Here is a 26,009-nt window from a genome sequence, read left to right on the forward strand (position 1 = left end):
GAGATAAAAACCACTCAACTTTAGAATACATGTTCTTTGTACAAATGCACATAGGATGTGGCCAAGTCATACAACATGCTTGGCTATGGAATGCCATAATTTAGTGCATCTTGGTTGTTCACAGTGCACTTGTCCTAGTGTGCTCTTCCTGTTGATGTGATAGATACCATGACCCAAAGGACATTAGGTTTATCTGGCTTACATTTCCACATCACAATATATCACTTAGAGAAGTCAGGGTAGGAACTCAAAGTGGAATCTGAAGGCAGGAACTCAAGCCAGGACCATAAAGGATCACTGATTACTGGCTTGCCCTCTGTGGCTTCCTCAGCTTTCATATACAACACAAGATCACCTGCCCCAGGGATGGCATCACTCACAGTGGGTGGGACCCTTCCATAGCAATCATTAATCAAGAAAGGCCCCAAAGATATGCCAAAAATCAGGCTAATCTGATGGAGTCAATTCCTCAATTGAAGGTCCTTTCAGGGGACTCTAATTTGTGTCAAGTTGACAAAAACTGATCAGCACAATTCTTAAACTAGAAATAATTTCTAGAAAGCCCTTAAGTACTCGAAAATAACACATTTCAAAGGAAAAGGTCAAAGAAGAAATCCTAAGAGTAATTAGAAATTGTTTTCAGTTGAGCCAAAAATCTAAGTGCAATGCATCAAAAACAGTGGAACGCAGGGAAAGAAAAGATGAGGGCAACTCATAGCTTTAAAGACATCCTATTTAAAAGGTAGGAGCCTGCTCAGTCAACGTTTTAATATTTACTAAACAACCAGTAAAAGAAAAGTGAAACAAACGAGTTTTAAGAAGCAAAAAAAAAGTGAACTAGAAATAAAAAAATTAACATAGCCAAAATACGGCCTTTTAAAGAGACTTTTGAAACAATGATACACCTTTGTTTAGATTAGTCAAAGCAAAAGAAAACTACGTATTTCCACTACCAAGAAAGTCTGAACAGAAATTCCCTGCTCTATGTTAGTACCAAATGCATGTATATAATGTATAAATTAAGGTAACATTACTTAGTCCAGGTTGTGTCTAAAGAGACACTTCCTGCTCTCATGGACTTCTTCTATTGCAAGATGTTAGTCAAATATAGATAACATATGGATTATTGTAACAGGACAGGTTCTGTCCGAAGAGAAGTTCCCAGTCTTCATGAACTTTTAGTGCAACGTGTTAGTGACATAAATGTATATAATGTACATAATAATAAGAGAGGACTATTTAGGTTGGAGGGGATGCACCTCTGCGGAAACAACTCTGGTCCTGGTTCTCCCATAGGAGCCACAGGGCTGCTCACAACAACTCCCTGGGCGGAGACACAGGTGGCCCGCCGAGACCCGCCCCGCCTCGCCCCGCCCCGCCCTCGCTTGCCCCACCCCCGGCCCTTCTGCGCAGGCGTGTGGCAGGCGTCCCGAGGCTCGAGGGGCGGGGCGTGGCCGGCGGCTGGGCGGGCCGGGGCGGGGCGGGGGCCGGCTGGTGGACTGGTGAGGTGGCGTCGGTGCGGTCCGGCCGCCGCGGTTGGGCGCGATGCTGAGGCCCCAGCCTGGAGCCCGGCCGCTCTGAACTCCCGAGCCACCCGCGGAGACCATGGCGGAGGACTGCAAGCCCACCCGCCCCTCGGAAGACGAGGACGAGGAGCGGGAGCCGCTGCTGCCTCGGGTCGCCTGGGCCCAGCCGCGGAGGGGCGCGCCCGGGAGCGCCATGAGGCTGCAGGCGGACGAGGGCGCGGCCGTCCACCGCGAGCCCGCCACCGACAAGCCGCCGCTAGTGTCCGGGGACGCGTCGACCTCCGCGAGTTTGTCCATCGAGCTGGACCGGAACCGAGTCGCGGGCTCAGGTGCGACCCGAGTGCGCGCGCAGCCCGCCCCTCCCTGCCTCAGTTTACTCACCTTTCCCTCTGTGGCAGGGGGGACAGGGACCACTAAAGTCTCACCCTTTAGGCTCCCCAAGAGAGTCAGCCCAAGTGGGAACCAAACCCTGAGGGAAACTTCACCCAAGACCGTGACGTAAGTTGTTTGTTCAAATTTGGACTTAAGTTCTGAATTAAGAACTCACAACGATCCATTAAGTTCTCCGTCGAGTCGTGAGTTTGCAGGGTGGATGGCAGCGGAGCCGTGTAAAGAATGACCAGTTGCCGCTGAGACAGTTTCAAAACTTTCTATTAAATGCTGCTATTGTGACGTTAGCCAGAGGGGGCAGAGGCTGGTGAAATCTTGTGGCGGTCTCTGCAAAGTTTGTATTTGTGCGTTTAAAAAGAAAACACCTTTTCATTATCATGTGGGCTGATTTTAAGTGGGACTGGTTGAAAGAGAGGCTAACAAACAATGTTTAAACTAAACTTCAGACATGCTATTGCAGGCCTGGATATCTGTATGGTGAGTTTGGGGTGGTGGAGCGTAGTTTGACTAACTTGGCTAAGATGGGGTAGATTTGAGATCCATCTGGAGTCTAGACAGGCTCGTTTCTAAAACCAAACAAACGATACTCCTACTTGTTGGTGTTAGGATGGATCCAAAGAAGTGGTATATGCCCTGTTGAAGAGCATCATTCCAACTGACGGTTTATGGAAAAGCCACAGGGAAGGTAGTTTTTTACTAATACTGCTTATTTCCCTAGAAGTTGCTAAGTTTTACTTGTCCTACTAATGTGCTAGTATTGCTTGAAAGGATTTTTAATAGAACAAGTCAAGAGTTCTAACTGAAATTTTATTTGAACACAAATACTCTAAATAAGAGTCCTAAAGGAAGCGGTTTTTGAATTGCATTAAGTACATGTCTGCCATTACCATGATGTAAACCGAGGCATGGCTTTGCGGTGCAACACTGAAAGAGCAACACTTCACATGTGAACCCTAGTTCAACCAGCCACAGTGGACACATTGACCATATGTGATGTAGAATCCAGTCTGTGAGGTAACTGAGATCGTGTGGCTGCTACTTGCCTTTTCTTGCCCCAGAGTTGCCTTGTGCGTAACATTTCAATGGAGCTTAAGGTTGTAAAAGTACATTTGTTGTTTCACAGGGTTGCATCTGTTGTTTCTCCTGTTGTTCGTTTGTGGTAAACACAGTCAAAGCTAGAAAAAGCCAAAATAGGCTAAGAATGTGACAGAATGCAAGTGGAGTATCAGAATTCTTACCTTCTCAGTGGTGATATTTCTGTCACAGTTTACAGTTTGTTAAGATGGTTTTTTCGACCTTTCATTAGTTTTCACAGTAGTATAATAGTTTAGTTGTCACTGACCCTCTTTTTTGTTGTGAGAGTTGAAAATTAATCAAACTGTAATAACCAGGTGGCTCCTAGAACTTCAGGAGTAAGGAGTTTGCACAAAGTCAGATATTCTGGAAATGGTAAAACTAAAACTGAGCTTACCTTTTTTTTTTTTTCAGGCCCTGAACTCTGTCTGTTTTGCTCCAGAACTCTGTGTTATAAAAGAACTGCTACCATTAGTGTTATGTAGGTTTTCTTTTTAGTAGGATTTTAAAATAGTTTTAGACCATTAAAAAAACTACTTAAAATGTCCAAAACTCCTAAAAAGGCTTATGATTGAATAATTTAGTTTATTAAACTTAATTAAAAGTGTTCATTAACTCCTTTATCCTTTTATCCACCACTATTCAGTTGCCATGAAACCACTTTTAATTTCAAGACATTCTTGCTTTTAGATCAGTATGGACATTTGTGGTGTTTAACTATTTTGTTTATATAGACAGGAACTTTATGTATTTGAGCCAGTGGAGAATGGCATGCATCTATTATCTTTATATTAACAATGTAGTTGGCAAAAGTCTAAATGTCACATAAGCTATAGTGTTGTTAAGTCAGTGTTCAGACATCCTAATCGGTGAATCAGATTGTAATAAAAATGGTAGTTAATACCTGTGTACCAGTTACACATGCTGGGCATAGTTCTCTGCACTTCACATGTAATAGATCATAACTAACCCTATGAAATGAGTGCTACTTTAGATTTCCACATAAGAAAGCATGCTTGACTTGGTGGTACTTACCTGTGATCCCAACGTTTAGGTGGGTGAAGCAAAAGGACAAGCAAAAGACTTTTAAGGCTATCCTGGGCTGTATTGTAAGTATCAGGCTAGCCAGGGTTGCATAGCAAGACTCTTTCTTAGAGAGAGAGAGAGAGAGAGAGAGAGAGAGAGAGAGAGAGAGAGAGAGAGAGAGAGAGAGAGAGAGAGAGAGGAAAAAGGAAAGATGGTTAGCAGCACAGAGTAGAGAGATAGTCCAGCAGTTAGCAAAGGACCCAGCATCCACATGATCATTCATAGCTTTTTGTAACTCTAGTTCCTTAGCATCTGATCCAGCTTTCTGACCACCATGGGTAAATAGAGAGAATATCGAGTCAAAATGTAACTTCTTGGAGCCTATTTCAGTGGAAGGAACCCTTAATAGCTGGTGGTAATGATTTGTCTGATCAAGGAACAAGAGGCTAATAATAAACTATTTTAGGGCAAGTTTTACAAGAACACCTATTTCCTGTGTCTTGACAGTCCACCCATAACTGAGATATGAAAGTAAGCAATTATGGCACTGAAGATTATTGCTCAGTTGGTGCTATTACAAGTTGAATGTGCTGACTCACTCCTATAACAGCATGTAGGAGGCTGAGGCAAGGAAGGTCAAGCACTGGATTAAGGCCCACCTGGGCTTGGTGAGTTCAAGTCTATCTTCGCCTAATACATCAAGACACTTACCTACAGAGCAAAACAAAATATGTGGCCATTAATATCCATTTACTACAGAAATGGACAACATTCATCAAATATCTGAGCATCTCCTGGGCACTAGTAGAAAGCAGGCCTTGAGAAAACAATAGTAAGCCATACCAAATGGTGGTCTGTGTTGGACTGCTGTATCCCCACATAGCTTTGTAGCCTGTGGTCACTTAACGGTTTTGATGGGCTATGTATGCGAACTGACAGGGAAAGCAGAGAGTTCCTGGGAGGCCTGGAACATGGTCTTAGATAAGAGGACCAGGGTAGTGGCATCAGCTGGAACTCTTGAGGTATGTTTAATCTCCAAACTCATTAGCAATTTTTCTAGAAGGAATTCTAGTTAATGGGTAAGATGTAGGAAAGAGAAGATGAGTTCTTGTTTTTTATTTATTTAAGCGAAACCATGTTAGTTACATGCCTGCTTATTTTCATCTAACCATAAAAGCATTTTAGAATCTGTGCTTTCCAGAGCACTCATAATAGCCTTTGGTGTGGTCAAATGGATACTTTGTTAACTTTTTAGATAGATTTGTTGAGGGCCTTTCACTTGCTAGTCTTTGTTCTTAGCACATGTGATACATCAGAAATCATAACAAAGGTCTGTGCTTTCCCAGAATTTAGGTTATTCTGTTACAGTTTTAAACAACCAACAGCGAAAGGAAGGAAGCTTGGTTTTCTGTCGAATAGTAAAGACAATTCAGAGCGTAAGCTGCATGCACATATTTGAAAATCAGAAACCTGTATAAGGCTGGAACTTGATTACATAGATGTGACCCAAATGGTGTTGCGAAGATAAAACTGAGATTCTCCTTAGAAAATATTTTTTGAGAACTAAAGCAATGACAGACAGGTAGTTAAGAAGGCTCACTGTTCTTGTAGCAGACCAAAGTTCAGTTCCTGGCACCCAGGTATGGCAATTCACAACACTAGGTTTCTAACGCCCTCTTGTGAACTCCAAAAGCACCTCCACTCACACATACACATAACTCCCACCATGCACATATACATGTAATTAAAAATATTATTATTTTTTTAATTTAAAATATTATTTTTTGGTTTTTCGAGACAGGGTTTCTCTGTATTGCTTTGGAGGTTGTCCTGGAACTCACTCTGCAGACCAGGCTGGCCTCGAACTCACAGAGATCCGCCTGTCGTGTGCTAGGGTTAAAGGCATGAGCCACCAATGCCCGGCTTAAAATTTTTTAAGGAAGGAAAAAAAAATCTTGAAAATTTTCTGACATGGACACAAGTAAAAGTAACAATTTATCCTTTAAAAGTATGAACATAATTTTAATTTTAAAAAATTGCAAGGGCCAGGAGTATAATGTAATAGTACAGTGGTACTCAAGGGGCTCTAAGTTCAGTTCCTCAAATACCTCTTCCCTAAAAATACAATTAACCATGTCTTTTACTACTGAAACTCAACCCAGATGCCAGCAACAAGCCTTCTGACCAAATCATCCATAGCACATTAGGCACAAAACAGTATGAGATCTGTTCTTCAGGGTGTTCTTCAAATTAAACCCATTACCAGTGTGTATTTAAACTGCTAGAATGTGGGGTAATTGTAGGATATAATTGCCAAGGACACAGTTGATGAAAAATTAGCTATTGAACACCAATCACTTTGATTTGAAAATAGTTGAGATGTAGCCTTTTCTCTAATAATAATTAGGACCAGTTGCATAAAAGTACCTTTGTAGATTGTGTTATAAATCCAGGCCTTCTTCAAGTAAGAGAATGATCATTTCTAGTGTGTGTGTGGGGGGGGGGGAACTGTCTCATTAAGAGACTGAGAGCATCCTGGCTTATTGTGCAGAAATGCCTCTTGATTGATGTGATTTTGGTTGAAGCTGAATTACTAAATATTTAGAGAGAGATTGTAGGTTCCATGACAGTAAGGAATAGAGTATGTGTGATAAGTGTAACCAATGTTTCAGTTCAGTAACATTTAACAGTAACAGTATACATGTTCTATCCAAAGGAACTGTTGAGGATGGGAGAGATCACAGTGGTCTAAGAGTTGAATCATTTTACCATAAATTGGTAATGTAATGCGGGATACTAAGTAACTAATGCAGTATTAGAAGGCCTCATTATTTAAGTTGGTATCAAGAAGTGTGTCTCTGTTCTGAAATGAATTTGTTAGTTTTAGAAGCCCTGTTTTATGGAGGAATCATGGAAAACTGAAGTATGGGATTGGGGAGATGGCTCAGTGGTTAAGAGCATTTGCTGCTTTTTCGAAGGACATGGGTTTGGTTCCCAGTACATAAGTGTCAAATTCACTGCCGTCTGTATCTCCTGTTCTAGGGGCTCCAATGTACTCTGCAGGCATCTGCAGGTACCAGGTACTTGGTGCACATACATACATGCAAGCAATACACAAAGTATATACAACTTTCTATCTGTCTGTCTTTCTTTCATTCTTTTTGACTGGGTTTCTCTATGTAGCTTTGGAGCCTGTCCTGGAACTCCCTCTGTAGATCAGGGTGACTGAACTCACAGAGATCCTCCTGTCTCTGCTTTCCAAGTGCTAGGATTATAGGTATGCGCCACCACTGCCCAACAATATATATTTTTTTAATCTCAAAAGAAAAACCAGGCATGAAACAGACAGGAAACGAGGCTATGGAAAGCCTGAACACTTTGATGTGGAAGGTAGTGGAGGAGGAAAAGCTTAGTTAGGGGAATGTGAAGTGATTCTTGTCTGTGTGAAGAACTATTACAGGAAGGGGTAAGTAGATTTGGTGTTTGCTCCAGATGGAAGGTCCAGATAAAAAGTAATGCTACAATAGACTTCATTTCTGCAAAAAGAGGTTTGTATTTGTTTTCATGCATTAAAAAACATCAGGAAAAGAAATGATATCTCTTTGAGATCATTTTGTTTACACTCCCTCTCAACATTACTTGCTGGTAATGTAATTTGGAAGATACCCCAACACTAAAAACAAGTAATTTTCAAGATCACTATGTTGTTAAGAACTCGTCCACTGGGGCTGGAGAGAGAGTTCTGCTGTGTACAGTTCCCAGCACCCACATTGCTGCTCACAACCATGTAAACTCCAGTTCCTAGTCAAGATCTGTCTTCTGTACCCTGCAGCACCAGGCATGCATCTTTTGCACATATATACGTGCAGGCAAACACTCAGGAAGTAAAAGTAAATGTTTTTTAAAGGAACCTATAAGAAATGTCATTTGACTAACAATAATGGTTACTGGTACCTGTATTATTCAGATAAATGTAAATGCCCACTACATACTGAGTTCTATACAAAGTCATCAGGGTTAGAGTTCCTCACTTGATTCCTAAGGATTTGCAAGGGACAGACAAGGACTGTTTAGAATGAGCACCTTGGTTGTATAGACATGCTTAAAATACTTTGCTTATTCTTTTGAGTAGGTAAAATATGTTCAAATAGCCCTTCTTGTCATATTTTTGTCAGCAAAGACTTTAGAAAATAGTAAATAACAGTTTTATTTGCCTGAATTAAAGAAAGTTGATTGTGTTTTGAATTTTCATAATAATGTATATAGAGAATTGAAGTACCTTCCAAATTAAAATGGAAGTGGCTTTCAGCTTGTCTTTCTTTTCTAAATGATTAGTAATTCATCAGCAGGTGATTATTGAGTGCTTATTATGTTCCGGAAACTGCAAGTTCTGGGGACGCAGCAGTGAAAGAAATCCTTTTCTACTCAGAGCTCACACATCAGGAGATAATGCTCAAATAAAATGGAGATTAGCAGTTGGATAAGGGAAAATAGAGGCCATAAGGACTTGGCCTTTTACTTAGAGTAACATAGGAAACCCTTGGGCTGTTTAGTACAAAGGAGTGATTGATTGTGAGTTGGTTTGATATAATTTAGGAGAGTTGATTGGGCTGATTTCATTGTGGGAGTAGAGGTTATAAGAGTTTGTGTTTTGGATACTTAATGGCTTGTTATAGGTCAAATGTGGAGATTGGAAGTGTGAGGTCATTGATGAATCCAAGGTCTTTTTAGCCCATGCAACTGGATACAGAATTGGCAACACCTGAAATGGAGTAGGGCAGAGTGGCTGTGCTTGGGAGAGGTGGTAGAGATAAGGAATTCAGATTTGAGTGTGGTGAACCTTGAGCTGTCTTTTAGCAGCCAAGAAAAGATGTTGGCTACTGTAATGGAGGTTCGGTGCTGAAGCTGGGAATGGCCAGTGTTGATAAAAGAGAACAGGGGAGCATGAACTAGACCTGAGTAATACATCTGCTGCTTCCCATCACCTGCTGAAGGAGGATGGAGGAAGGGCTGGAGAGAATCTGGATAGCTTGGTGTAAGTGCGCTTATAATCCCAGACTGGGGAGACAGGGACAGCAGATCCCTGGGGCTCACTGGTTAGCCAGCCTCAGTTAATTGGCAGGCCCCGGTTCCCAATGAGAGATCCTATCAATTCTCCCAAAAGAGTTGGGGTTGGGGAGGTGGTTCAGGGTTTAAGGGTGCTTGATGCCATGCCTGACCACCCCAGTTCAATCCCCAAGAGCCCAAGACAATTCCTGAAATTGTCCTCTGGCTTTCATGTGTGAGAACATGCACACATACCACATAAATAAACAAATAAATAAATATTTAAGGGGAGGGAGCTAGAGAGATGGCTTGGCAGTTAGGAGCACTGACTGACCTTCCAGAAAACCTGAGTTCAGTTCCCAGCACCCACGTGGTGACTCACAGCTGTGTGTAACTCTAGTCCCAGGGGATCTAATGCCCTCTTCTAGCCTCCCAGGGTATCAGTTACAGACATAGGTGCAGGCAAAATACCCACACACATTTTTTAAAAAAAGGAAGAAAACTAAATATTATTTGTTTTTTTGTTTTTCAAGACAGTGTTTCTCTGTGTAACAGCCCTGACTGTCCTGGAACTCACTCTGTAGACATGGCTGACCTCGAACTCACAGGAATTCATTGCCTGACTACAACTAGATATTTTTAAAAGGAGGGCATGTGCACCAGTCTTGAGGAACACTCTTTGTCCTCCAAGTGTGTATATCTGAATGCATACACGTAGCCCCACAGGAACACATACACACACACACAGAGAGAGAGAGAGAGAGAGAGAGAGAGAGAGAGAGAGAGAGAGAGAGAGAGAGAGAGAGAGAGAGAGGTCATGAGGATCAAGGCTGACCATCTGATATTTGATTTCCTTTTCAGTACCTTACTGTCCTGAAACCACTCCCACAGGTTCATAGTGTGTGCATTCACACAGCTGGTCTAATGTAGTAATTGCTGTTATTTCAGAGATAAATACATTCTTGGAAGATCCAGAATTTGCTGACATTATATTGAGAGCAGAACAAGCAATAGAAACTGGAATATTCCCAGAAAGAATCTCTCAAGGGTCAAGTGGAAGTTACTTTGTGAAGGATTCTAAAAGGGTGAGAACTTCATATGTATTACACCCATTTTGGAAGACACTATTAAATAAAATGTCTGAATTTCTGAAAATATTTTCTTATTACATCTGTTTGGTCCCTCTTTTCCAAAGTAAAGGTTGGTGGTTTCTGTTTTGTTTTACTAAGTACTCAATAATATAGAAATGGAGCTGATAGTTTCCAGGTGTAGTTTGCTGTTCTGATATTTTCTACTTGATTTCAAGCATTTATTTATTTGTTAATTTATTTATTGGTTTTTCGAGACAGGGTTTCTCTGTGTAGCTTTGGAACCTATCCTGGCACTTGCTCTATAGGCCAGGCTGTCCTGGAACTCACAGAGATTCACCTGCCTCTGCCTCCCAAGTGCTGGGATTAAAGGCCCACACCATCAACACCCGGCTCAAGCATTTATTATAACCTTATTTACTTGTGTATTTGTTAAATACATATTCATAGTTCCTCCTTTATAGCTCTGCTACCATATTAACCAAGTAAATGGAAGTTGAAACTCCCAAAACGTGTCTAATGTCATTTTCCAATGCTTGATTTATTTTTTTTAAGGTATAGCTTAATGCCGCAGGAAAATTTTCCCGGCATTAAGAGGCATCAGAGTGTAACAAAGTAGAATGAACTCTGATTCTGGAGTGGAAAAGACAAGTTGATAATCACTTTCTTCCACTCAGTCCAGAGTTTTTCAGAAATGGTGACCTTTAATCCCAGCTCTTGGGAGGCAGAGGCAGGCAGATCTTTGAGTTCGGGGCTAGCCAGGGCTACACAGAGAAACCCCATTTAAAAAAAAATGGCTAAAGCATAATTCTATTTGTTTAAAAAAAAAAACCTGGGTATAGGCATATGTGCCATGATCAGACCCACATTTTTTTCATGGGGTAGTAGGAATTTGGGAGAAAGGATCTTGTGTGTCTGGGCTGGTGAACACCTGCCCTTCTGCTTCATAAGTGCTGAGTTTACGGGTGAGTATTGCCTGGTTTTATGTGGTTCTCAGTTTAGAACCCAGTGATTCATGATTCAAGCATGCTAGGCAAGCCTTCTACCAACTTCTTTCTTCTTCCCCTCTTACAACAAGACTTTTACTACATGGCTCAGGTTAGCCCAGAACTCAATATCCTCCTGCTTTAGCTAACCCAGTAAGTGCTGGGATTATGGGTATGTGCCACCATCCATGACAAAAGTTTTTCTTGCTGGGAGAGAGTTAAGATGGGTCATGAAAAATACAATGGGAAAATTTTTAGGTGAGAGCTGCTGATAGCATAGCCATTCAGTTTGTTATTTGTGTTTTTAAGAATTACTTGAGGCTAGTGCTGGTGGTGCATGCCTTTAATTCTAGTACTCAGGAACCAGACACAGGCATATCTCTGTGAGTTCCAGGCCAGCCTGGTCTACAGAGCAAGTGCCAGTATAGGCTCCAAAGCTACACAGAGAAACCCTGTCTTGCCCCCCCCAAAAATTACTTGAGCACCTACTATGTGTCAGGCACTGTTCTGAGTACTGGAGGTAAACTCTAATGGATTCCTTGTCTTTTTATAGAATATTTAGCACAGCAGGAAAAGAAGATAGTGTATATTTGAATGTTTAGTAGATCATAAGTAATACATAACATTGCTTACATAAAGTGTAGTCTGAAGCAGGAGAAACTCTTAAGCTTGTGAGTTTGAAATCAGCCTGGACAACCTAGCCAGAGAAAGAAGGGAAGGTGGTGTCAGAGGGGGTGGGGCAGGCTCCAATGTTAATCTGAAAGGCTACAATTCCAAACAGCTGCAGTTAATCTGGTTACATGGCATGAAACCTTGCCTCACATCCTGAGGTTTGTCAGAGCAAAGTTTGAAAAATACTGATACAGGGGAATATTGATTTTAAATTAAGAATAATTCTTACAATGTGATTGGAATCAGTCACCTTAGTACTTGGAAGTTATGAGTAAATCTTATTTATTGCAATGCATTTTGTAGATTGTTATCCACCTGTCCACATAGGATTTCTACTTTTTTTTTCCTCTACAGCATATTATTGGTGTGTTTAAACCCAAATCAGAAGAGCCTTACGGCCAGCTGAACCCTAAGTGGACCAAGTATGTCCATAAGGTTTGCTGTCCCTGCTGCTTTGGCCGAGGCTGCCTGCTTCCTAACCAGGGGTACCTTTCTGAAGCTGGTGCCTATTTAGTGGATGCAAAGCTTCAACTGGGCATTGTACCTAAAACAAAGGTAAGGGAGAATTGGCTTTCAGGCTGTACCTGTACTTAGAGGTCACTTACTTGTGGACACTCGAGGGATAACTCCCAATGATAGAACCTAAAGTGGAATTCCTTTTGTGAGAACTCAGAAGCCCAGAGCAGCTGGTTTCATGCACTCTGATATAGGTCTGCACAGTAGCCAAGGGGGTGTCTCTTGTTCCTGTGAGGTCACAGGATGCTGACAGAAAGGGAAAGGACTAGTATTTAGAAAGCAGGAAAGAACTGGGTAGATCTGGAGGCCCTTTTGATCCTGCTGACAACAGATTACTGATGTGCCCACAGTACTGCTCTTGGCTTCTTTTGGACCTTTATCTAATTTTACTTCATGCCTTCTTTAAAATGTTCATTCTTAGTTCTATATTTCAAGGCTCTTATTTCACTGGAAACGCAGACTGCTTTTATTTTTTATTTTTTGAAAGAAATATGTGCCATTTAAAATTCTCTGACCTTTGTAAAGATTTCAGATTCACTAGGAGCTTTACTATAGGGGTAGACCTCACTCATTTACAGTGTTAGAGTGAATTTGATGGTCCGTTTGAGTAGAAATATCATAATCCAAACTCTAACCATTTTTCTAGGTGGTTTGGCTTGTCAGTGAGACATTCAACTACAGTGCAATTGACCGTGCAAAATCAAGAGGCAAAAAGTATGCCTTAGAGATAGTGCCAAAAGTAGGTAGAAAGTTCCATCGGATAGGACTTCCTCCAAAGGTAAGTTACCCTAATAAACTTTGCTTTCATTTATTTCCTAAGCACCTGGGGTGATGAATGTAGCTAGACATTGGGCATCCTGCTGTGGACTGTGGAAATAATTTTTAAAAAGAGAGAGAATACCTTTCTCTCTTGAACTCATAGTAACAAGCAGTTTTAATGCAGTTTGATAAAGCTGTTTAGGAGGTGTTGAGTCCACAGAGCTCTGAGGGGATAGAAAAAGGATGCCTAGAATAGTTTCTTTCAGTGGTAGAGCACATGCCAACCATGCATATGCAAGGGTCTGGATCCAGTCCTTTCTGAGGTGGGGTGGGGTGGCGCTACTGAATTAGGAGGAGTCAAGATGTGGTTTGAAAAACTTTGTAAAGTTCTGAGAAAAGCACAGGTCTAGAATTAGAGCTGGGTTCCAGCCTTTCTGAAAACAGTCCCAGTTTTTATAAAATGAGGTGAAAACACCACAACTGCCTTTTAGGTTGCAAGGATAAACTAAAGAAATTCACATCACTTGGCACATAATAAAGACTTATTATGGTAGTTCTGCCTGTGTTCACTACCAGTCAGATTCACTACGGGCCTTTTGGCAGCTAGCTAAGCAAGGATACAGAAAACTAATGGAAAAGACATTCTAGAAAAATCTCTAGGACTTATTTTAAAAATATATTTGACTTATAATTTTATTATTGCTATGCCAGTTCCTAAAGAATTTGAGTAGAAATTCACAACTTATTTTTTTTATATTTAATTACATTCCAGGTAGTCAGTTTTGAACATTTTTACTGTTTTCTTGGATGTACTAAAATAAATGTGACAAAAGGAGGCTGCTCGAAGGAAGGTTGAAATTCCTAACAAGCATATAAAATGTTAAGCCAGGGAACAGACTTCTTTATGGTGATTTGTTTGCTTGCATTTGTGAGGCAGAATAGGTTGCTCATTACCTGTATGTCATCTGCTGATGAAATTTGTATTCTGACATCAACTTATTTAGTATTAACTAGTAATTTTAATAATAAAAATGCATTTTCAAATGGGCATGTCTTCAAGTGAAAGACTCTTTAAAAAGCCATTAGAAAGGCTACAATCAGTTGATTAAATCTTTAAAATTTATGATATGATCTTTGATCTGCCTAAAGAGTCCATTGTATTTTAAAATTTATTTTCTGTACTTGATGTTATGAAAAGAATATGGAAATGCTGCTTTGGGGAGAAAATTGCACTGTCATGACATAACCAAGATGGTATACCATTTGGCCTCTCAGTTTAAGTCACTTTGATGTCTCCTTTTAGGAAGCAGCATTCTTAAGGGTGTCACCTTCAGGGAATATGTTTCTTCTCTTTGTTAATTTCCTAAAATAGCTCCCTAAAAGTCTTTGGGTGAGCCTTTTTTAGTTGCTGTGTGTTCTTGTGATTACTTAAGCTAGTATGTTAAATTTTCCTAATAAATGTGGCTTATCTGGATTAGTGTTAAATGCTGTTTTTCTTATGTGCTTGTGTAACTTTCTGTGGTGGTACTGCTGAGAAATTTGAAAAATTAATGCCTTAGTGCGTGTACTTTCCTTTCTAACTATAGTTCTTGAAATTATAGATTGGTTCCTTTCAGCTGTTTGTGGAAAATTACAAGGAGGCTGAGTATTGGCTTAGAAGGTTTGAAGCTGAGCCTCTCCCTGAAAACATCAGAAAACAATTTCAGTCACAGTTTGAAAGATTAGTGATTTTGGATTACATCATCAGAAACACAGGTATTGTTATTCTCTCATTTGCTCAGTCTCTTTAGTTGTAAATGAAAGCCATAAATGTTGGTTCAAGAGTCCCAAGGCTGAGTCCTCTTGAGTGTTAGGCAACAGAGGAAGCACTGACCCTCCTGGGCATGTGGTCATGCGTTGAGGGCCTGACTCATACTAGGCCATGGAGAATTCTTCCTGTCCCCTCAGGTGGAATTGCCTAAAAGCGGGACAAAGCCAGAGACTAGAAGTGTTGCCCGTGTAAATGAAAAGGTTCTTATTTTAATAGTGCATTATGTCATTTGTGAAACATCAAGCTTTCTGTTTATGCTGTACTACAAGGGAACAGTGGTGTAAATGAGGCAAAGCTATGGTTCCCTAGACCCTCAGGTCAGTATTTCCTGAGAACCTAACCAACACCTATCTTCTCAGATACCACTCTCTACAGAAATTACAAGTTGGGGCTAGGCCTGTGCTTCACAAGCCCCCCTGGTGATCCGTATGCATTCTCAGCTTGGGAACTACTGCTTTCAAGTTTGTTTTTCATTACTTATATTAGCGTCTAAAAAGCATCATATAATTTTCTCAATTTGACTTTCTTAATGAAATGGTCTTAGGTTAATATTAAATCTGGTCCAGAGTAGTCAAATGTTGACACTGGGTGAGGCAACTTTGATTGTGCATAGCAGCCAGGGTGAATGTGCGTCCTTCCTCAAGCAAAAAGATGTTATCTTTGGTTTTAATTAACCTTGGTCTAGCTGTTGCCCTTACCTTACAGGGTGGTTTTGGGGTCAAATCAGTTCATATAGGTGAAGCACTTAGAACAATAATCTGGCACAGAGAAAAGTTTAGTAAATGTCAGCTTATGTTGACCAGGTTTTAAATTTTGTTGTAAATCGAACTTCTCTGTTGTCTTAGAGTTTTTATTACTCTGATGAAACACTATGACCAAAAAGCAAGCTAGGGGGGAAAGGGTTTTTTTTTTTTTTTTTTTTTTTTTGGCTTACACTTCCATATACTTTTCATCACTGAGAGAACTCAGACAGGGCAGGGACCCTTGCACCCCATGGCTTGCTCAGTCGGCTTTCTTACAGAACCCAGGATCACCAGCCCAGAGGTGGCCCCACCCACAATAGACTGGGCCCTCCCCATCAACCACTATTAAGAAAGTGTCCTATAGTCAGTTTTTTGTTTTATGGGTTTTTTTGTTTTTGTTTTTGTTTGTTTGTTTTTTGGGGGGTTTCAAGACAGGGTTTCTCTGTGTAACAGCCCTGGCTGTCCTGGAACTCACTCTGTAGACCAGGCTGACCTTGAACTCACGGCTATCTGCCTGCCCCTGACTCCCTAGTACTGGGATTAAAGGCATGTGCCACCACTGCCTAGCCCTACAGTCAGATCTTATGGAGGCATTTTCTCAATTGAGTGTCCCTCCTTTCAGATGACTCTGTCAAGTTGACATAAAACTAGCCAACACATCTATGGTGAATCTGTGCTACAGAAAACCAACAAAAATCTCAAAACTGGGGGCTTAGATAATCTTCCCTTAGTATGAAGCCACAATATCTGTAAATATCAACTAACAGACTTCTGTTTCTTTTGAAAGACAGGGGAAATGATAATTGGCTAATCAAATATGAAAAGACAAAATATGGAAAGAAAATTGAAAGTGAGGTAAGGAAAACTTAATAAGTAAAAGTTTGTATTTAGTTTATATAACAGATTTCTTGAAGTTGTTCTTCACCTTGTTTTTGAAACATGTTGTTTCTCTGGAACTTGCCAAGTAAGCTGAGTATTGAGTTCTCTGCCTCCTTGGCACTAACATTATAGGTGTGATTGTCATACCTGACTTTTCACATGGGTCCTGGGTGTGAAACTCAGGCTTGTGCTGAAAGCATTTTGCCAACAGAGCCATATCCCCAGTTCTGGACTGTACTTACTAGAGCAAAGCCCTTCCATTCTCTCTTTCCTTCCTGTCTCTTTCTTATTTGTATTGGAGACCAAGTATGACATCCACTCAGCTTTTGTAAGGCTTTTAACATTTGTAGAAATACCATGTTTCTTCCTTTATGAAATTAAGGTTTCTCATATCTAGGGACATGTTTGTATTTACTAATTCCATTTCTTCTGAGTGTTTTGATTCAATGATAGGCAATACAGCATTACATACTAAAATGAATATGTTTTACTTATGAATCATATACTCTGAAACATTTGTTTGTTTGTTTTCCGAGACAGGATTTCTCTGTGTAGCTTTGGATAGAGGCTGTCCTGGCACTCACTCTGTAGACCAGGCTGGCCTAGAACTCATAGATATCCTCCTGCCTCTTCCTCCCATGTGCTGGGATTAAAGGCTTGTGCTGCCAACGCCCAGCCTCCTCTGAACTTTTTAAAAAGTACTTCTACTTATAACAAACTGGTTTAAACTTACATAATAGACTACATAGATGCGCCACACTATCGGAATCATATATTTCACAATCATTGCTATTAACTTTGGCTACCTATCTCAGTTCCTTTTCTACTGCTGTGAAGAGACACCATTGTAACATGTAGTTATAGAAAGAACATTTATTAGAGGCTTCCCAGGGGTTAGCATCCATTGACTGTTATGGTGAGGAGCATGGCAACAGGCTGCTGGCATGATGCAGGAGCAGTAGCTGAGAGCTCATATCCTGGTCCATAAGCACAAGGCAGAGAGAGCTAACTGGGAATGGCACGGACTTTTGAAAGCTCAAAGCCCACCCCCAGTGACCCACCTCCTCCAAGGCTTCACCTTTGAATCCTTCCCAAACAGTTCCGTCAGCTGGAGACCCAAGTATTCAAATGTAGAGCCTGTGGGGGACCATTCACATTCAAACCACTACAAGTTTAAATTTTAGCCTCATATAAGATACACTTTTAGGATAGTTTTTAAGTTTAAGATACATTTTTAGGATAGTATTTTTAAGTTTAAGAAAATATACATTGTAGAATGTATAAGATAGCTTCAGTATTTAATCTCTGTTTTTCCAAGTTATCACTTAAACTGTTGTATCACTTTGAAATGTTTGTACCTTAAGCATTTATCCAGGAAATTTGAAAATTATGTATGCACAGTATTTAGTAATATCTAAAAACAAACTTTATTGAATCCTAGACTAATGGCTGGGAATCCAGCATGAAACTGATCCAGACCCCCTGAATGTGGGTGTCAGTGAGGAGACCTAGACAATCTATGGGACCTTGGGTACTAGATCAGTATTTATCCCTGGCATACAAATGGACCGTGGGCACCCATCCCACAATGAAAGATGCTCTCTCAGCCTGGACTCTTGGGGAAGGGTCTAGGCCCTTCCCTGGATGAAATGACAGACTATGGACACCCCCGTGAAGGGCCTCACCCTCCCTGGGGAGAGGAGTGGGGGGCTGGGAGGAGATGAGGGGGCTGATGGGAGAGTGTGGGAGGAAGGGAGGGAGAGGGACCTGGGATTGACATGTGAATTTTTAAAATTTTAAAAATTAAAAAAAGACATTAAAGAAACAAACTTTAATCATAAAGTAACATGGGTAGATCTTAAAGGTATGCTAAAAAGAAGCTGTGATGGGGGCTGGAGATGGCTTAGTGGTTAAGATCACCAGCTGCTTTTTCAGAGAACGTGACCTCAATCCTGGCACCCATGTGGCACCTCATAACCCTCTAATTCCAGTTCCAGGATATCTGCCGCCCTCTCCTGGTCTCTGTGTGCATCAGGCATATATGCAGGCAAATACCCATACACATAAAATCAAATAATGTTTTTAAGAAAGTAACAGTAGACAGATCAAATATTAAACAATTGGTTGTCTAGACTCTTTCTCTAAAGTTAGTATTTTCAAACTGTCTTCTCCAGAGTGCAAAAAAATTAAATCATTTACTAAGTAAATATATAATTCAAAAATTTAAAAATAGCAATTATAAGTCGGGCATTGGTGGTACACGCCTTTAATACCAGTACTTGGGAGGCAGAGGCAGGTGGATCTCTGTGAGTTCAAGGCTAGCCTGGTCTACAAGATCTAGTTCCAGAACAGCCTCAAAAGCAATACAGAGAAACACTGTCTCGAAAAACAAACAAACAAAAAGCAAATTTGAAATGTTTATTGTTTATAAAGATTATCTCTTCCTTGTATGATTTTGTTTTATTTCTGGAAACCTAATTTTAATTTTATAGCTCTTCAACAGAGCATGCACTTAAGCCTCAATAATAATTGTGAGTAATTAATCCCTTGGAAATATTTTTGTAGAATCTATTATTAATAGTTTATTTTTCTCCCCTTTAGGAATCAAACTGGATTGATGATAAAGAATTGCTCATTAAAATAGCTGCAATTGATAATGGGCTAGCATTTCCCTTTAAACATCCTGATGAATGGAGAGCATGTAAGTATTTACAGTTCTCCTAGCATGAAGGGGTACAGAACTGACAGAGATGGAAATAGCAAATGAAATTGAAAAAAAAATTGGATAAGTCATTAGGGCTCTGTCCTAGCCCCTGGGGCTTAGAAAGTCCATGTTGTTTATATACTTTTGGATGACCTTGTTTGGCTTTAGTCTTGGAAATGGGTTTGGTAACTTCTGATTTCTAAGGTGTTAACATAGGAACACTGTATATGTCTTGGTAGAGCTGTGTGTTGATGCTTTGGGCTCCATTCCTTTAGCAAGATTCAGACTGCCCATGCCACTTCCATTGAGTTTTAGTTACTCCTTCTGCTTTCCTGCCACAGATGATTGGTTCTGATACATTTGAAGCTGGTTTGGAACATTTCTGTTGTATTTAAAATTGTCCATATCTTGAATTTCCTCTTCTTCTCCCCCCCCCCCCCGAAGATAAACTTTCTCTGTGTAGCCATAGCTGTCTTGGAACTCACTCTGCAGACATTTAGAAATACTTTAAAGATTTCTATATAAAATATTTTTTGCTGGGAGATGGTTGTGCACACCTAATCTCATCACTTGGGAGGCAGAAGCAGGCAGATCTCTGAGTTTGAGGCCAGTCTGGTCTACAGAGCTACTTCCAATACAACCAAGGCTACACAGAAAAACTGTCTTGCAAACAAAACAAAACAAAAAGTTCTAAATTAGTGGATTTTGAAAAAAGGATCATTTCTTGTCACTTTCAAAAATATCTATTAGTACTACTTTCCAGATATATAAATATGACCTATACATTTTTTCACTTAATAATTTCTTGGTGATTATAAACATGATCAATTTAAAGGACTTTATTTGAAAGACTATGTTCAGGCACAAAGTTTCCTATATTTTTTCATTAAAACTTGTTAGTATTAGTCCTATGTAAACAGATATTTCCTGTCCTGACCACCAGGTCTCAAATAACCGACTCAGGCTGAATATGAACTATAAAATGCTTGGTTGATAGTTCTAGCTTGTTACTAACTCTTACACTTAAATTAGCCCACATTTATCACATGGCTCATGGCTTGTTACCTCATTTTTTATACATTCTGCTCCCATGGCAGCCAGCTAGCTGGCATCTCTCCTGACTCCACCCCTCTTCATCCCAGCATTCTCTGTGTCTGGCTGTCCTGCCTATACTTCATATCTGGCTACCGGGCTATCAGCCTTTTATTAAGCAATGAGAACAACACATATTCACAGTGTGTAAAAGGATTATTCCACCGCAGCCTAGAATGTCCTCCTCCACTTGCCTTTAACCACTTAATCTGTTAACTTCTGAGAGGCCATAACTGATTTTTTTTTTAAACCAATTTCTTCTTCCATCTTTTGGCTTGGTGTTTCATATGCAGGATGCCCAGTGTTTAATATTCCAGGTTCATTTGTGTGAAATGCAATACACTTTCTTGTTCTGATTTTTGCTTTTTTTTTGCTTTTTTCTGTTGTAATGTTATTCTGCCTTTCATTTTGTTAGCATTTACTTGTTTTTATTCTATACTTTTTTTTTTAACTCCCACCATTTTGTTTTAGGTGTATGACATAAAGCAACAGATGATTTCTTTTAACCCAGTCTGAGTCTTTCAATGGGTAGTTTAAAGTGTTGGTAAATTTGGACTTTTTAAAAAAAATTTACCATAAATTCTAATTTCTTTTTTCTTTTCCCATGTTTTGTGGAACTGATTTGAAATGCCTTGGTTGCATTTTAATTTTTCCACTAACCATTTGAAACCTATATGCAAGTTGCTTTTTTTAAAGTGGTAAGTTTGTAAACTTCCTATAAAAAAAAGTCTGGGAAGTTTTACCAAATCTATTCAGTTGGGGATCAACTGTCTGGAGCTTACAGAAGGATTGGTATTAAGGGTATAGAGATACTTTAACTGTTGTCTTTATAGGGAAAGCTATGGCTTTATTTACAGTCATCCAGGGAAATCATGGAGAACAAACACCTAACACAATGCCAGGAATATAAATACTCAATAAAAGCTTGGTGAGTGCCTAATAAATGAAGGAAAAAATGGGACTAATAGAGTCTTGGGGAACAGTAACATTAAAAGCTAGCAGAGATGGGGAGTATCTTTCTTCCAAGGCAGAAAGAAGACTTTAAGAGAATGGTATCCACAGGCTGCAATGGGAGAACTTCAGAAAAGAGATGAGACACAGCACCTTGCTGGTTTAGTAGCCCAACTCAGGTGGGCTGTGAGAGGCCATTAGGCGGGCGCAGGGGCATGGAGATGGTGGTGATGGTGGATGGTGATAGTGGCAGCTGGGGACAGGGACTAGAAGCAGAAACAAACAACAAATAAGAATGAAATTGTTAAGAGAATGGAGAGAAGAAACAGTTTAAAGGAATGTGGACAGTATGTGTAAAACTCACAGTTTAAGTCTCACACTGTGTTGTGAGGTAGATAGAAATCAAGGATGAATCTAAGGGCAGTGGAATTTCTCATTGCTCTGACTGGGTGCCTAATTGAAGCAATCTAAGGGAGGAGACATTTATTCTGGCTCGTGGGGAAGGGGATTCAGTACACCCACGATAGGAATGGATGGTGGAGGAAACATTGAAACTATGAGGCAGGCCAGTCCCTGTGTGGTGCTCCTGTAATCACATTCTCCAGAGGCAGAAGCAAGCAGACCTCTGAGTTCAAGGCTAGCCTGGTCTATATAACATGTTCCAGGCTAAGTAAAGACCATATAGTTAAAAATTGTTGTGGGGGAGGGGAACAGAAGCACGAGGCAGGTGCTTCACATTTTAACCCATCAAAAAGCTACAAACTATAATTCCCTAACCCAACTCCTGTAGCCCTACATCTACTTCATAAGACAGAAGGTTCCATGACTTCCCAAATATCACCAGCACATACCAGGTGTTCAAACACGACTTTGTGAGGGACATTCACATTCCTCCGACAAGTAGAGTTATCCAGTTGGTAATTCTAGAATCTGCCTATGTCTCCTCCCTTCCTAGAAGATTCCGCTGGTCAACTAGTCTTCCTAGTCTATTGCTAAGCTACTTCCAAGTCCTAGATTCATGAATAACTTTTTTTTATCCTTTGAAGCCAGTCATTTACTTCCTAATTATTTTAAGTTTTAGAGCTTTCTCTTTGTACAAGTTCCTCAATTCCTGATCATTTGTAGCTATGGAAGACAGGAACTGTGATCCATGGAACTTGATCTGGGTGTGTGAACAATTACAAGTTCCCACCAAGTTTTTAAACCCCGAATGTGATGTGTTCTGATACAAATTTTTAAGATAGGACTGTTTGAATTAGACTCATTATCAAATCCCGCCTTTTTACTGTGTGAAGCTCACAAACAGAACAACTTCCGATAAGACCTTCCTGTGCTTCGTCAACCTGATTGGCCATCAGAGATGATTGTATTCTGAGAATGTTTTTGTCTTTTCCTAATTGGGAGAAGCTGGGAAATGTAGGGAAGACTGGGATAAATGTGAGTCTGAACAAGCCGTTACTACTCATTAACATCTATTTTCCACTAGACCCGTTTCACTGGGCTTGGCTTCCTCAAGCTAAAGTTCCTTTTTCTGAAGAAATCCGAAACTTGATTCTACCCTATATTTCTGACATGAACTTTGTACAAGATTTGTGTGAAGATCTTTATGAACTCTTTAAGGTAAAAGGTTTAATTTGGAGGGTGTTTTGACTTCCTGACCATAGTTAATTGTTTTCCATATTAAATTTTACTTACATTTTTATTTATGTGGTGCTAAGGATTGAACTGAGGACCTTCTGCATGCTATGCAAGCATTTGATCACTGAGCTGTATCCTCAGCTCCCATATTGTTTCAAATAAATGTTGGGACTGTAAGTCAGGCTGCTCTAAGAAGTGACCACAGGCTGGGCCACTCACAAAATGCCCATGTCTTCTTTACAGTGCTAGGGGCTGGAAGTCTGAGATCAGGGTGAGCGGCTTTCTTCCAGCACAAATTGTATTCCATTGACTTCTCATTCATTACACTCTCACGTGTTTTAGAAACAAGCTAGCTCTGGGGCTGCTTCTCCTAAGGGAACTAGTCCCATTCCTGGGAGGTCTACTTTGGTGGCTTGATAATCGCTTAGAGACCTCATGTCTAAATGTTGTAACAGCAGAGGTGGGATTTCATCACACTGGGGACACATAAGCCTTTTGTCCATAATAAACACCATGCTTTTTTATTTAGATTTAACTTTAAACTTATAACATCACTACAGCACTATTTTCATTATTTAACTGTTAGTGAAATTAATGCTGAGAAAAGTCAAATTCATTGCCCAGATTTGGAATAAAAAACATAGATCTGTCTTTTACCAGTATTTAAAAAATATTTGTCTTTTCTGTGTATGGATGTTTTGTCTGCATGCAAGTCTGTGTACCACGTGTGTGGTGCTTGCAGAGTCTGAAGGAGACCAGAAGAGGGTGTTGGATCCCTTGGGATGGGCCTGTTGGTGCTAGGAATCAAACTTCAAGCATACCTAATACTCTTTAACAACTGCGTCCCCTCTCCAGCACTAGAATTATTTGCATTTTGTGCCAATAGCTTACTCTTGCCTGCAGAAGTACAGACGTATGCATAGTTCTTAGAGAAAAAAACTAAGCAAACATTTGTCCATATGCTAATTTTTAAAATATTTCATTTTGATTGTCAAAGAAAATGCAATTTTTAAAAATACACTGTATTAACCCTCATTTATAGATACCACTTGTGTTACTTATAGCACAACCTGACACAAGAGGAGGAATTAGCATTGTTGTTTTTATGATACATACATTGTAAAGTTAATATTTACTGAGTATTAAGTCAAGACTTTCTTTTCAAGCTGGATCTTTACAAAATTACTCTTTAAATTGTAATGTATGTTTTGTGACTTGATAGGATTTAATTCTTATGTAAAGCCTAAACCCATTGGCTCACATTAAATCCTTTCTGAAAAAAGATGGGGTATAAGGAAATAAAACTCCTCTAGTTGTCCTGAGGCTTTCCAACAGTACATCAAACTAAAACACTCTTTTGTCACTTGTCGGTAGTAGCAAACGACCTTAATCCCAGCACTTGGGAGACAAAGGCAGGCAGATCTCTCTGAGTTCCAGGCCAGCCTGGTCTACACAGCAAGTTCCAGGACAGCCAATGTTACACCCAGAGAAACCCTGTCTCAAAACAAACAAAACAACTAATCTTTTCTCATTTTTTTGCTACATAGAAGGGTTTGTTTTAAAATTTGGTAGTTGTTTCAAAGCTGTTGGTGTTTAGATCTGTATTAACTTACCTCCTCCCCCATTTCTGTAACAGACTGACAAAGGATTTGACAAAGCTGCTTTTGAAAGTCAGATGTCTGTGATGAGAGGCCAGGTAGGTCACTGTTTGACACTGTTTGTTAAGAAGAATATCTGCTTGAGACAGTTACCAACTTCCCCCACTGTGACACCAAAGTTTAGCTCCTAATGCTACCTGTAATGCTGAACCTAGGTAGCTCAGATGATACTTAACGTTGGTTCAAGTAGCATTTTGCCTGTTTCCCTATAAATTAGCTGTTTTCCCTGTGTGCTGTTTAACCAGTTGTTTGCTCAGTGTAAATGCCTGCTTCCTGGCCCTTTAAGTACTCCATGTGGAATCAGGGTTGCACAATGCATGTAGGTAAACATTCTCCCACTGAATCACATCCTCAGCCCCATGTATCCCCATTTTGATGACTGTTTTCTGAGTGACCTACCTTTTTCTTCCTCAAAACACTTGCACAAACATTTCCATGCCAGATTCTTCTGCCAGGAGGTAATTTTCCATCTGGAACACACTTAGCTTTTCTAGAGCAGTTACATCAGCAAGGTTAGGTGCTGACTGTGAGAGGACCATGTGATTTCAGCTCAGTCTTACTCTCCTCCTCAGCACCTGGACCCGAGAAAGACTCTAGGTCAGTGGGTGTGGGCCTGAAGGTCATGCTCACTCACAAGCAATACCATCTGGTTCAGCGTGTTCCAGAAGGAAGAGTTGAGATGAAAACTGCCTTTAGTGACTCCAAACTAATGTCATTGTTCTAAGAGCACTTCTAATACAGGGTAGCCATTTACTACTTTGTTGTGTCAAAGATGAGTCTAATTTTTGTATTGACTATTGAATTATACCCAGTGGTATACTGGTAAATATTATGAAACATATCTAATTAGTAAGATAGGGCTAAAGTGTAGAGGCCCTTAAGAGCTAGAGTATGAATTCCACCTGGAAGGGATTACAGACATTGAGTTGAGCATTGAAGAAAAACTGTGATAGGATAAAATCTGAAATTGTGTGAGGTTTTGTGTGTGCTCGAAAGTCATGAGTGTGTGTGTGTGTGTGTGTGTGTGTGTGTGTCTGTCTGTGTCTGTATCTGTATCTGTATCTGTGTCTATGTGTGTTGGTGAGGGATAGGATCCCTAATGGTAAAGTCGTGGAGGGATGAAGCAGCTATCTGTGCTTCACAGATGAGCCAGGCCAGAATGCCCAGCTAGGAGCTGTCCTGTGAGTAGAAGGGACTCAGACATAAATAGTGAGTGTCACCATCCCCAAATGGATTTAACTACATTTTTTAAATAGTGAGTGTCACCATCCCCAAATGGATTTAACTACAATTTTTGGTGGAAGGAATTAAGGCGCAATTTGATTTTTTGCTTGAAACAAACTAACTTACACGTGAGTGTGTGTTCATCTTCTAGGCTTTTGTCCTGAAGGGTATGTATCCTCTGGAGATCTGACCCAAGTTCTCAAGCAGCACCTGAAACCAAGCAAGCA

At 40.3% G+C, this 26,009-nt stretch overlaps 1 protein-coding gene across 2 annotated transcripts in view; it reads left to right on the forward strand.

The window, feature by feature from the left end:
* Positions 1 to 1,462: 1,462 nt before the first annotated feature.
* Pi4k2b (phosphatidylinositol 4-kinase type 2 beta) overlaps positions 1,463 to 26,009 on the forward strand; it is a 30,897-nt gene continuing 6,350 nt past the window's right edge. For both annotated transcript variants that reach the window (XM_040747077.1, XM_005068775.4), the window contains exons 1-9: positions 1,463 to 1,855; positions 10,011 to 10,147; positions 12,163 to 12,363; positions 12,971 to 13,102; positions 14,685 to 14,838; positions 16,424 to 16,491; positions 19,117 to 19,216; positions 22,749 to 22,882; positions 24,537 to 24,596. In XM_040747077.1, coding sequence (XP_040603011.1) covers positions 1,606 to 1,855; positions 10,011 to 10,147; positions 12,163 to 12,363; positions 12,971 to 13,102; positions 14,685 to 14,838; positions 16,424 to 16,491; positions 19,117 to 19,216; positions 22,749 to 22,882; positions 24,537 to 24,596 — 1,236 coding nt within the window. In that variant the 5' untranslated portion in view covers positions 1,463 to 1,605. The remainder of the gene's footprint in view (positions 1,856 to 10,010; positions 10,148 to 12,162; positions 12,364 to 12,970; positions 13,103 to 14,684; positions 14,839 to 16,423; positions 16,492 to 19,116; positions 19,217 to 22,748; positions 22,883 to 24,536; positions 24,597 to 26,009) is intronic.

Source organism: Mesocricetus auratus, unplaced genomic scaffold (assembly GCF_017639785.1).
Source record: "Mesocricetus auratus isolate SY011 unplaced genomic scaffold, BCM_Maur_2.0 Super-Scaffold_100006, whole genome shotgun sequence".
Classification (NCBI taxonomy): Eukaryota; Metazoa; Chordata; class Mammalia; order Rodentia; family Cricetidae; genus Mesocricetus; species Mesocricetus auratus.